Consider the following 14,005-nt stretch of genomic DNA (forward strand, 5'->3'; position numbering starts at 1 on the left):
GAAACCCATCCGTAGTGCGTAACTGTTGTAGTGATCCTTAGCAATTTGAAGGCTGTCAAACATCATGCCAACATAGGGTTTCATAGGTTGAGAACCAGCCTCATCCTCTCCTTCTTCTACTTGCACAGCTCCGTCAACAGCCCGAGCTCCTAGCTCAGTCCTGGTTGGACCAGGAACATTTGCCTTGGTTCCTGTGTCATCAAGAGTATGGCTCTCTGACTGCAAAGACACCACCACAGGGGCACCATGGGCTGATGACTGGCCTGCCACATTGTCATGGCCCGTAGGGTTACCATCACGACTTGCCTGCGTGTAGTAAACAGATCAACCATTTTCTGTCCAGTTTCCTTGTTGTATGCTGGGTTGCTGCTGATCCATATCATGAGGAAGCTCATTGAGATCTGGAGGCAACTCATTAAGATCAAGCATTTTTTCCTTTTGTTTTTGGATGCTGCCACACACTCCCTGCACATATAAAAAAAGAAGAAATTGATGTCATCAGTTGGTACCCACAGAAAAATTGTGTTTCAAACAACCTAAAAGCAACATGACCATAGCATAATCTTTTATTATAACAGTTATGAATTTTTTTTGTTTGCACAGAGTTGTTATGTTAGTTGCACAGTTTGCAGTAAATAACTGGCAAGAGCATGACTTCTTTTTGCTACAGAGTTTTTCTTACCTTTTCCCGTTTTGTTTTGTTGCAATGATCTGTAGGTTTCCGTTTCGCAAGGAGCTCTTTTCAGATTTTTCTGCACATAATTGGATGCTACATTTGAGAAGGAAAATCCAGGTGAAAGAAGAAAGAAGAATTGGAGGACAGATTATAGTTAATATGGTTCTAGATCTGGTATATTTGAACATATTAATATGGTTTGCAATAGGTGTGGGACCAGAATATATGCGTGGGACAAGATTACGTGTGTGAATATGTTAATATGGTTTGTGGCTTCATTAGCCATGGACAAAAGTTCCTATGTTTTTCCTGTTGCACTACAGATTTCTGGTTTTCGCTAGAATAGATGTCTCAATTTCCAGGATTTCCACTTGGCCAGCATACATATTCAGTTGGACATTCAATGCTTTTAGTTGGCTAAAATAGATGTCTCAGCTGGTCAGGTTGCATTTTTTCAGTTTGTGGCCAACATGCATGTTCAGTTGGACAGTTAATGCATTCAGTTGGCTAGAATAGATGTCTTAGTTGCCTAGAATATATGTCTTAGTTGGTCATCAGTTTTTGGCCAACATGCATGTTTAGTTGGCCAGAAAACATGTTTTTTATTTCCACATATACTACATTTTTTCCAAAGTGTTCACTCAGAAACATGTATTGCCAAATATATGTTTAGTTGGCAGGATACATGTTTAGTTGGCCAGGATACATGTTTAGTTGGCTGGGATGCATGTTCAGTTGCACATTTATGAATTTTTCGTTGCACATGTTCAACAAAGCATTGGGCAGTCAATTTTTTGTTCATTTTGCAAACAATAACTAGAAGTTGGCTTTAATCATGTTTTAATTGGTCAGAGAACTCGTTTTTAGTTGGCTTGTTTTAACACATCCAGGTGGTAGTTTTTGGCATGTTTAACACATCCAGCATGTTTAACATCTGGTGTGATGTGCCAGATTCACCTCTTTTTTGAAGCAGATTCTCCATGGATCCATGGAGAAGGGGGGAGTGAAGTGGAGAGGGGGCTTACCTGCTCGATCTTACTGCCTGGTATGGCTCTGACCACCCTGCCCTTTAGATCTTGAAGCAGCTCCTACTTTGGGGCTCCCATGGCGGCTGTCTAGGAGGAGGAAGAAGGGCTGGGGGCGATTGCGTTTGGATCTGTTTCTGGCGTGCAGAAGAAGAAGGCATCGTCGGTGGGGCTGAGGCGTGGGGGCGAGCGATGGCGTGGATTCTGCAACCTGGGCAGATCCTCCTTCTTTCGTGAGGAAGAAGAAGATAGCCAGGGCGCAGTTTGGCGAGGAGGGTGCACGTGATCCCGCGGGGCATGGTTTGGCGAGGAGGGTGCACGTGATCCCGCGGCCAGCTGGCGGGCGGGGCAGTTGCCTTTTTCGCTCCGACGGGCGGGGACCAGGTGGACCACGTGGGCGAGCGGGGGACTGTTTCCTCTTTCGCTCGAGGGGGGACCAGGTGGTTTCCTTTTTCGGGTGGCCGCTGGCTAGCGATCCCAGGGCGGCCGGCCGCCCACTAGACTTTCTTTTATTACTCTTTTTAATTTTTATTTTCCTAATATTTTTTTCCTTCTTACTACTCTAAGGCTCATATATTAATATTTTGCAGGTTGTGCAACAGGTGCACATGTAAAGTATAAAATAAAAACTAAAAATAAACAAACTTTTTTTCTTTACCTAATATTTTTTCTTTTCTTTTATTAGTCTTTTTATTTTTTTTTAATTTTGCTAATATTACTCTATTTTACTACTCTAAGGCTCAAAATCTAATAATTTGCAGGTTGTGCAATAGGTGCACATGTAAAGTCTAAAATAAAAAAATGAAAACTAAAAATAAACTGAGAAAAGAATGTTGGTGGCCAGCCGAGTTGAGAAAAGAATGTATCCAATAAATGCTTATTTTTGGCAGGAATAGCAGAGAAACTAGTTCTTCTTTTCAGTGCTCGTATTATTTTCTTAGTTCGTACTACCATCTTTCTTTACTTGAGAAGAAAATGGTAGATAACAACACCCAGCCATTACTTACAAACGTACTGCCCATGCAGCATTGTCAGCAATGCAAACTAAATTTGTCCAAGGAAAAATCTTAGAGTTATTGATAATAAAAAATAATTCAAGCATACGGTGCACAGATTCAGGGGCTATTCGGCTCGATTGTCTCGGATCTGCTGTCAATTCACATGCCATTTACATCTACTAGTATTCGATATATTCACCTACCGGATTAGGTTTGGTTTCTGTAAGCACTTGGTTGAATGCTGTGGGCACTCCTTGTAGCTTCACAACATGCCGTGTTCCATGGTCCAGCCTGACAAAACTTTTGTTGCAAACATAAGACGCTTGATATTTTCGTCAGTCACTGCCATGCCATAGGATTGCTCAATCAATGGGGAAGATAAGAAGCAATACCTTTTTCACACGGCTTGTCGCGATCCAATCATAGTGATTATCCGATCATGTGAGACGATTGGAGGCTCCTAGATAGTGATCTGTCTGGACTATCTGGTGGTCCGTTACTCTTCTGTAGATTAGCTCTTAGCACTAACTGGATGTAGATAGGACCAACATGCAGGAGAACTGGAGAATAGTTGACTTCTTCTCGCACCACCCGGAGAGTCTGCACATGTTCACCTTCCTCTTTGATGATGTTGGCATCCCACTCAACTACAGGCACATGGACGGTTTTGGTGTCAACACCTACACCTTGATCAGCAGGGATGGAAAGGCTCACCTTGTTAAGTTCCATTGGAAGCCTACATGTGGTGTCAAGTGCCTCTTAGATGATGAAGCCGTTACTGTTGGAGGCACCTGCCACACCCATGCCACAAAGGACTTGACTGATGCTATTGCAGCTGGGAATTACCCAGAATGGAAGCTCTTCATTCAGACCATTGATGCTGATCATGAGGATAGATTTGACTTTGACCCTCTTGATGTCACCAAGACCTGGCCAGAGGATATCATCCCACTGCAACCAGTTGGACGGATGGTCCTGAACAAGAACATCGATAATTTCTTCGCAGAAAACGAACAGCTTGCTTTCTGCCCAGCAGTCACTGTCCCTGGAATCCACTACTCTGATGATAAGCTGCTCCAGACAAGGATTTTTCCTATGCTGATACCCAAAGGCACCGTCTCGGTCCAAACTACTTGATGCTTCCTGTGAATGCCCCGAAATGTGCTCACCACAACAACCATCATGGTGGCTTAATGAATTTCATGCACAGGGATGAGGAGGTACATTGTTCTTTAAAACTTTTGCATCCCCTTCTGCTTGCATGATGCAGTATTTCCTCCGATTGACAGAAATAATGTATAGTTAAGTTATGTTTCAAGTTCACTGCAGTTACATATATTTGGCTTGATTTTCAGGTGAACTACTTCCCTTCAAGGTTTGATTCTACTCGTCATGCTGAACAGTACCCTATTCCTCCTCGTGTTCTGTCTGGCTGCCGGGAAAAGGTATGCAAATTGGAATGTTAGAATTCTAATTCTATTCGTACTACTGCCAGTCCCTTTGCATGTAGCCAAACTGTTTCCAGTTATTATTTATTGCTATTTGCTAATGATGACTAAAATACTCTGTGAATTAAACTCCTACCATGTGTTTTGACAAATTGTTTGCTACATTTGTAATTTTGGAACTGCGGTGTATTATCGAGAAAGAGAACAATTTCAAGCAGGCTGGCGAGAGATACCGTTCCTTCGACCCTGCCAGGTTCCATCCCAAACTCAGTTTGATTTGTTTCAAGTCTTTAGGCACATAGAAGAAATCAAGCAGCGTTGCTAACCGAACTGTTTCTTATATGAACACGCAGGCAAGACCGTTTCCTCCAGCGGTGGGTTGATGCGCTCACTGATGCTCGCGTAACCCATGAAATCCAGGGCATCTGGGTGTCATACTGGTCACAGGTACACTTTTGTTCTTTATTTTCAGTTGACCATGCACACTGCTCTACTGTTACATGTATCTGGGATTATTGAAACACACTGAAACCAACCATGCTTTTACCAATGCTGTTTGCAGTGTGACGCGTCCCTCGGGCAGAAGCTGGCGTCGCGGCTCAAGATGAAGCCGAGCATGTAGATGGGCAATAAGGAGAGAACCAGTGGCTCACCCGCCTCGGTTGGTGTCAGATCGAGCCAAGGAGGGTGCAGCATGAACTGAATATGTGCTCTGTGGGTGTAGCCATGAATAAAAATGTGTAACAGTGAAATGAATATCGTATGTAATACCGATGAACAATGATAGTTGGTGTTGTGAACCGGTGTTGCCGGGTTCTTCTGTCGTACTGTGTCTGTGCAAAAGAGAAAATAAAAGACAATGTGTTGGTTAATCTTTGATGTGTTCCATCTTCAGTCTGATAGAAGCTTTGATGATCCATTTTGTTTGGCTCTCCTGCCACTGCTGTTACATAATTTGAAATGTGGTACTTTTCATAAACAAAAGTGCACCTAATTTCAGATGAAGAGATTTTTCTGCCGGAAAAAAATTCAAATAGGAAGGAAAAAAAGTTTTTAGAGTCTGTCAGACAACCTCTAGGCCACCCTGCACAGAGGTCAGAGGTCATCAACCAGACTTGAGTGCTTGCCTCCTTATTGGTAAAGGATGCAGCGGTACGAGCCTATAGAACAGATCATGTTCAAGTAAGGTCGTGCTACAAGCTGCAGCGCCTCGCCTTATAAACCGGTGCCGCTCCCCGCGAACTAGCAAGGTGGGACTAATGTAGGGGGGCGCGCAGCAGCGCAGCCAGGGCCGGCCCTGGGTAGGGGCAAGAAGGGCGACGCCCTAGGGCCCAGCCCGATTGGGGGCCCCGACCCTATGCATATATAATTATATATACTACACAACCGAACAAGACGGGCCTTAAAGCATGTAGCGCACGTACTGTTAAAAAAACTAGTAGGTTACTTGAATTGTGAAAGGCACAATCCCAGTCTCGTTTCAATCGATCCATCTCATAACACCAGCCGCCGTCGTTTCTTATTCCTGTATCCTCGTTCCCCGTTCTGCTCCTACTCCCGAAGCATGCAGCATGCCTAGCAAATTAATGGATATTGCTGCTATACTTGATTCCTTTGATACCCTTTCAGTTTCTCCATCTCACTCCTCTATGGATTTGCCTATAACTATTCTCATCTAGCGGACGGCCACAGGAGAGACAACACTTCATAAGCTCAGTTACTTTGCAAGTTGCAGCAGGACATTTTCTTGGGTCAAAGGCCTACAAAGTTCTTGTAATTTCATAGTCCTTTTGCGCTTGATTTTTGTACTGTTTTTCTTTGTTTTTCAGCGATTCCCTGACTGATCTTCTATTTCTGTACGGGGTTGTTCATTTGAGGATACGAGGACCCTAGGAAGACCTAATATGCTTGGGATTGGATAGCTGGATTTTTTCTATTTTTCATCAGACAAATTCAGGTATTTCGACTCCTTTCTTGTAAAATGTTGGCTAAAAACATGATTTTGAGAAAGAAGAAAGAAAATGCTAGCAGATAAGTTAGATCCGATATATTTTATTTAGTAATGAAAAAAGGATGTTTTTTAGGCATAAAAATGTTGTGCTTTGTATCTTTTTTTTTGCACCGATTGTGCTATGCATCGATGTAATATATATTTTTCACTATATTAGGCCCACTTTTTAAGTTCGCCCCAGGCCTCTGAAAAGTCAGGACCGGCCCTGAGCGCAGCGCCTCCTCTCGGTCGCAGGCTCGTGGGGTCGTTGGCCCATGCGGTTGGGCTGGAGAATAGACACAGCGCGGCCCATCTGAGTGAGATACGTAGACAGAGCTCAGCCAGCCCATATGAGAAGTACCTGTTTCGTATGTCTTTTCTTTCCTTTTTCGTTGCAAAAATCTGCTCTCTCTTTTTTTCTTTGCATAAAAAAAGGCTTTTCGTTTTTATTCCCTGTGATTTCGAATTAATTTCGTTTTCTTCCGCAAAGAAGATGGAATTTTCTTTTTTGGTAAGTATCCGAGAAATGTTTTTAGGGAATACCTGAGAAACTTTGTTAAGTTGTTTTTCCAGTATACTTGTATTCTCTATTTTTTACATCAAAAAGTGTATACCCATGCAGCATTTTCCGAAATACAATTAAACTGGTCCAGGGGAAAAGCTCCACGGTTATTAACCCAACAGAAAAAAAAACATTGGAAAAGTGGCCAGCACACTGCCAGCTAATAAATAAGAACAAAATTGAGTTCCGTACATGATAATGAAGTAAAAAAAAAGTTGCTATATGATATAACATAAAAAAAACATGCGCTTCTTCTCTTTGCTGGCTCACTTCTTCAAAGTTAATTCTGTCGAATTTCCAGTCCACTTTGTTGGCTAAGCTACTTTTGTTGCATTTCCAGCGCTCTCTGTTAAAGCACTGTCCCAGTGTCCCACCTTGTGGGCTCAGCTTCTTGCTGCAGGTTCAGGGAATAATCACCCAACTTCCCTTTTCCTTGACCTTCTTCATTTGCTGAAGTTGGTCTCAGTGTTGTGCTGGAACTGCCTGTGCTGCTAATCTTCAAAAGTTGTTTTTGTTGGCTCAGTCACAGTGCTGATCAAAGGGGGTGAATGAGCACTCAACTTCCCTTTTCCTTAAAAAGATCCAACACACGCCACAAAACAGCCACCTGTTCTTTCCTTCTTCACCCTGAACTTCTGTTTTCTTCCTACATAAGGAATAGAAAAACTTATCATTGGTTCTCATCAGGCAGTTTTGATTGTTCCCATCAGGCAAAACAATGAACAAAAATGGCAATTCCTTCTTTGACAAACTGTAGCAGGTTGCAACTGATGTCAATAGAACAGAACAGGTTTTTCGGGGCAATTGCCAACCTCATTGTCTAACTTGTCCAGAAACATACAAGAGCTAAATATTTTTGCCAACAATATATCTGGCACTATCCCATCGGATATCGGAAACTTGATAGGCCTGGAGGTGCTTGTTCTTGGTCGCAACTTGCTCAATGGGATAATTCATGAGAGCATAGGGAAGCTTGCACAGCGGGATGTAAATGGCAAATAAACAGCGTCCACAAGTCCCGTTTAGTTAGCTTTATCTAGCTTGATAGTTCATTCTCCCTGGAAAAAAAAAACAAATTATTGAACTGTTAAGACCATAAGTGGGTTTAAACGGGACCTGCTTTGCATCCCAAAGTCAATTAATATGGATCGAAGGGAGTAATAAAAACATAGAAGAACTAATGCTAATTGGTTTCCATCAAACAGATGGACCCGATTGTTTCATTCATTGCACCGCGCCTTGATAAATCACTGGGGCCTCCTGGACTACATCATGGGGGGCAGGTGCAGCTCAGGAGCATTTAATCAGGGAGACCAAGTCAGTTTCCGCAATGGTACCGGTACTAATTTAATCCGGCAAAAGGCTCGCCGGCATCATCCAAATTCTGTATTTTAATCAGGGAGAGCAAGTCAGTTTCGGCACAGGTGCAGAAGTGGTCAAATTCAGTCCTAGGTCACTAACATGAATAATGGTACCGGTACTAATTTAATCCGGCAAAAGGCTCGCCGGCATCATCCAAATTCTGTATCAGAAAGAAAGAGCTTGTAGCTCCAATGATCCATACCGAGGAGAGAGAGAAAAGAACCACCCAAATAACCAGCCCGATGCAGCAAACCATGTGGCGGAGGGGTACACCGCTGCCACGGCGCCTCTTCGGAATCAGATGTCTTGTGCTTCTCCTACTCTCCACCATGGGGGTCATGCACGCACACGACGACGACGAGGGAGCTCTCACGGCTTTCAAGGAAAGGATTTCAGACCATTCCGGGGTGCTGGCCTCCTGGAACCGGAGCATCAGCTACTGTGCCTGGGAGGGCGTCACGTGCAGCCGGAGACATCGGTCGAGGGTGGTTGCTCTGGACCTAAACTCTCAGGGGATCTCCGGCACTATCTCCCCTGCCATCGGCAACCTCACGTTCCTCCGCACGCTCAACTTGAGCCTCAATCCCTTGCACGGCAAGATTCCTCCCAGCATCGGCTCCCTCCGCCGTCTCAAGTACCTTGGACTCCAAGGGAACATGCTCACTGGTGCGATCCCAAGCAACATTAGCCGCTGCACCAACCTCAGGGTGATGATAATTGCTGACAACAAGGGGTTGCAAGGAAGCATACCTTCTGAGATCGGCAACATGCAATCGCTACATGTTGTACACCTATACAACAACAGCCTCACTGGGACCATCCCCTCATCACTTGGGAACCTCTCACAGGTGACCATCTTGTCCCTGGCAGCTAACCATCTCGAGGGATCAATCCCCGAGAGCATTGGGAACAATGCACATCTCGGGTTCCTTCAGCTGGCCATGAACAACCTCTCAGGTTTGCTTCCTCTTTCGCTGTACAACCAGTCATCTCTGTACATGTTTTTTGTGACGGACAACTACCTGCATGGCCGTCTACCAGCTCATCTGGGAAGAAGCCTTCCTAGCATACAGCAGTTTGGATTTGGGAATAACCGATTCACTGGAGTTGTGCCTCCATCACTGACTAATATCTCCAGACTCCAGCTTTTTGATGTTGCAAATAACGGATTCAGTGGGGTTGTCCCTTCAGACTTGGGAAAATTGCAGTATCTTAGAAGGTTTAATCTGGTTGGAAACAAGTTTGAGGCAAACAATGAGCAAGAATGGCAATTCCTTACTTCTTTGACAAACTGTAGCAGGTTGCAACAGATAAATATAGAACAGAACAGGTTCTCGGGGCAATTACCAACCTCATTGTCTAACTTGTCCACAAACATCCAAGAGCTAGATATTTTTAACAACAATATATCTGGTACTATTCCATCAGATATTGGAAATTTGATAGGTCTTGAGGTGCTTATTCTTGCTGGCAACTTGCTCACTGGGGCCATTCCTGAGACCATAGGGAAACTTATACAATTGAAGAGGCTACATCTGAGTTCCAACAACTTATCAGGATTCATCCCCTCTTCCATCGGAAACCTCGCTGGTCTTTATAGGCTTGGTGCAAGCTTCAACAGCTTGGAGGGACCGATTCCATCAAGCATTGGAAATTTGACAAAACTTTCAGCACTAGATATATCGACGAACCATCTTTCTGGCTCAATTCCAAAGGAAATTATGCAACTATCATCCATCTCAATTTATTTGGCTTTGTCTTACAACTTGCTGGAGGGACCTCTACCTTCAGAGATTGGCAATTTGGTAAATCTCGAACAGCTTATCCTATCAGGGAACCAGTTGTCTGGTAAAATACCTGCAGCCATTGGTGGCTGCGTGGTCCTGAAACCCTCTTGATGGATGGCAATTCATTCCAAGGAAACATCCCTCCCACTTTGAAGAACATCAAAGGGCTTACTGTACTGAATTTGACGAATCATATGAAGAGATGCATGCCATCAGAGATGCCTACCTCAGTAGTCAGTGAAGTGATGTTAAATCATATGAAGAAACCACTACCAAATGCCGATAACCATGGGTTCTCCAAGTATATTATTGAGATCTGTACTATGTTGTGATGTAAAGTCTATCAACTGGTACTGTATTATTCACTTTATACACGTTATCATTTGTGACAGCATTGCTGTGGTCTAGGGTATAAAGAACACAAGAACATATGCCTTCCATCAGTTTTATTCCAGTCAACCAATTTCTGAATCAACCAGCCGCTAAGTGCAAGAAACGAGTCGCGGCTCGCCTACTGTTTAATCCAAATTTCAGCACTGGCTTTTGTTTCCAAGTTACTTGTGTTGCGCTTCCAGCCACTTTTGCTGAAGTATCATCCTTTGTCGGTATCAACTAGATGCTGGCATGCTGCAACCTCAGGGCTAATTCAAGAGGGGAAAGAGGGGTGCTACGTGAGAAGAACAAAACTCAAGAAATGTGTGTGTAAAGTATCCAGTACATCACAAGACATACACCAACTCTCTTTGCAGACTCGTCTTCCAAAGTCAATTCTGTTGCACTTCCGGCCTCTTTTGTTGAATTATCAACTTCACTGGGGAAACTACATGCTGCAACTTCAACTTCAACTTCAGGGCTAGTTCAAAGGGAACGAAACACCGAACTTTCCTTTTCCTTCAAAAAAAATCCAACACGAGCACTTGTTCAACTATGGGCCCCTAAACACCAGCCACGCGTTCTCATCTATACTCTTTTTTTTTGACAAAAAACATAGAAGAATTCAGGCTAATTGGTTCCCATCAGACAGAGACAGTCTTGATTGTTTTATTCATTGCATTGGGACCTCCTGGACTACATCACTGGGACCAGGTGCAGCTGAGGAGCAATTAATCAGGGACAGCACGTCAGTTTCAACACAGCTGCATAAGTGGTCAGATTCAGTCCGAGGTCACTAACATCGACAACTTGGTACCAGTACTATTTTAATTTCGCGAAAGGCACACCAACATCGTGCAAATTCTGTATCAGAAAGCTAGAACTTGTAGCTCCAATGTTCCATACCAAGGAAGAGAGACTGAAAATAACCACGCACAGAACCATGTGGCGGAGGGGTACACCGCTGCCACGGCGCCTCGTCGGAATCAAATGTCTTGTGCTTCTCCTGCTCTCCACCATGGGGGTGACGCGCGCACATGACGGAGATGAGAGCGCTCTCGAAGCATTCAAGGAAAGGATTTCAGACCATTCAAGGGTGCTGTCCTCCTGGAACAGGAGCATCAGTTACTGCGCCTGGGAGGGCGTCACGTGCAGCCAGAGGCACCGATCGAGGGTGGTCGCTCTGGACCTCAACTCCCAGGGGCTCGCCGGCACCATCTCCCCTGCCGTCGGCAACCTCACGTTCCTCCGCACACTCAACTTGAGCCTCAACCCCTTGTACGGTAAGATCCCTCCCAGCATCGGCTCCCTCCACCGCCTCAGGTACCTTGGCCTGCAAGGGAACATGCTCACCGGTGCGATCCCAAGCAACATTAGCCACTGCAGCAGCCTCAGGAAGATGGTAATTGCTGACAATAAGGGGTTGCAAGGAAGCATACCTTCTGAGATCGGCAACATGCAATCGCTACGTCTTGTACACCTATACAACAACAGCCTCACCGGGACCATCCCGTCATCACTAGGGAACCTCTCCCAGGTGTCCATCTTGTCCCTGGCAGCTAACCATCTCCAGGGATCGATCCCTGAGGGCATTGGGAACATCCCATCTCTCGAGTTCCTTCAGCTGGCCATAAATAACCTCTCAGGTTTGTTTCCTCTTTCGCTGTACAACCAGTCATCTCTGCACAGATTTTATGTGGCGGACAACAACCTGCACGGCCGTCTACCAGCTGATCTGGGGAGAGGCCTTCCAAACATGCAACAGTTTGCAATGGGGGACAATCAATTTACTGGAGTTGTGCCTCCATCACTAACTAATCTCTCCAGACTCCAGGTTTTTGATGCTCCAAATAACGGATTCAGTGGGGTTGTCCCTTCGGAGTTGGGAAGATTGCAGTATCTTAGATGGTTTTGTCTGGATGTGAACAAGTTCGAGGCAAACAATGAGCGAGAATGGCAATTCCTTATTTCTTTGACAAACTGTAGCAGGCTGCGACTGATGTCTATAGAACAAAACAGGTTCTCGGGGCAATTGCCAACCTCAGTGTCTAACTTATCCACAAACATCCAAGAGCTAAGTATTTTGGCCAACAATATATCTGGTACTATCCCATCAGATATTGGAAATTTCATAGGTCTGGAGGTGCTTCATCTTGGTCACAACTTACTCACCGGGATAATTCCTGATAGCATAGGGAAGCTTACACAATTGAAGGAGCTACACCTGGGCTACAACAACTTATCAGGATTTATCCCGTCCTCCATTGGAAACCTCACCGGTCTGTCTAAGTTTGATGCAAGCTTCAACAGCTTGGAGGGACCAATCCCATCAAGCATCGGAAAATTGACCAAACTTTCACAACTAGATCTATCGAGAAACCATCTTAATGGCACAATTCCAAGTGAAATTATGCAACTATCATCGATCTCAATATATTTGGCTTTGTCTTACAACTTGCTGAAGGGACCTCTTCCTTCAGAAGTTGGTAAGTTGGTAAATCTCGGGCAGCTTCTTCTATCCGGGAACCAACTGTCTGGTAAAATACCTGCAACCATTGGTGGCTGCGTAGTCCTGGAAACCCTCTTAATGGATGGCAATTCATTCCAAGGAAACATCCCTCCCAGTTTGAAGAACATAAAAGGGCTTACTGTGCTGAATTTGACGAACAACAAACTGAATGGAAGCATTCCAGGGGACCTGAGCAATATTACCAGCTTGGAGGAATTGTATCTTGCACATAATGATCTATCAGGGCCAATACCTGAACTCCTAGGTTATTCAACATCACTGTTCCACCTCGACATATCCTTCAACAATTTACAAGGTGAGGTACCAAAAGAAGGGATTTTCAGGAATTTAACTGGACTATCAATTGTTGGCGACAATGAGTTATGTGGTGGAATACCACAGATTCAACTGCCAAAATGCCCAAGCTCCAAGAAAGGCTTGCCAAAGTCTCTGAGAATAGTTGTCCCTACAACAGGAGGTATCCTGGTCTTCCTTGCAGCTCTTGCTTTAGCTGGATTTCTGTACACAAAATTTAAGCCAGGGTTGAGGAAAGAACTACGGTCACCTCAGACGACCAAGATTGACCTTCCAATGGTTTCATACAACGACATACTCAAAGCAACGGATGGGTTTTCAGAAGCCAATCTGCTCGGGAAGGGAAGATATGGTACTGTATACAAAGGTACTCTAGAAAATTTCGCTGCGGCTGTGAAGGTGTTTAATCTGCAGCAATCCGGATCCTACAAAAGCTTCCAGGATGAATGTGAGGCACTAAGAAGAGTTAGGCACCGTTGCCTTGTAAAAATCGTCACGTGCTGTTCAAGCATCAACCACCAAGGCCAAGACTTCAGAGCACTAGTCTTCGAGCTCATGCCTAATGGCAGCTTAGACCGCTGGATCCACCCAGACATTGAAAGTCAAAACAGAAATGGAGCACTCAGCTTGTCACAGAGGTTAGATATCGCTGTTGACCTTGTGGATGCTTTAGACTATCTACACAATGGTTGCCAACCTTCCATCATCCATTGCGATCTCAAGCCAAGCAACATTCTTCTCACTGGTGACATGAGGGCTCGTATTGGGGATTTTGGTATCGCTAGAATTCTTAATGAAGGTGGAAGCGAAGCTTCTGCAAATTCCCTTAGCTCCATCAGAATAAGAGGATCCATTGGATATGTTGCTCCAGGTAACTGAATATGCTCCCCCTATGCTTCACATGATAACACCAGATTAGGTATATGTTCATGAAACAACTTCTGTGCATAACTTCCCCGCA

At 44.4% G+C, this 14,005-nt stretch overlaps 1 protein-coding gene and 2 pseudogenes across 1 annotated transcript in view; 2 read left to right on the forward strand and 1 right to left on the reverse strand.

Moving 5' to 3' along the window:
* Positions 1-1,664: 1,664 nt before the first annotated feature.
* Positions 1,665-4,793, forward strand: LOC119334095 (annotated as a pseudogene).
* Positions 4,794-5,204: 411 nt separating this feature from the next.
* Positions 5,205-5,339, reverse strand: LOC119334969 (annotated as a pseudogene).
* A 5,899-nt stretch (positions 5,340-11,238) lies between these two features.
* LOC119334096 (probable LRR receptor-like serine/threonine-protein kinase At3g47570) overlaps positions 11,239-14,005 on the forward strand; it is a 3,707-nt gene continuing 940 nt past the window's right edge. Inside the window, exon 1 of the mRNA XM_037606752.1 lies at positions 11,239-13,915. Coding sequence (XP_037462649.1) covers positions 11,239-13,915 — 2,677 coding nt within the window. The remainder of the gene's footprint in view (positions 13,916-14,005) is intronic.

This window comes from Triticum dicoccoides, chromosome 7A, assembly GCF_002162155.2.
Source record: "Triticum dicoccoides isolate Atlit2015 ecotype Zavitan chromosome 7A, WEW_v2.0, whole genome shotgun sequence".
Taxonomy (NCBI): domain Eukaryota; kingdom Viridiplantae; phylum Streptophyta; class Magnoliopsida; order Poales; family Poaceae; genus Triticum; species Triticum dicoccoides.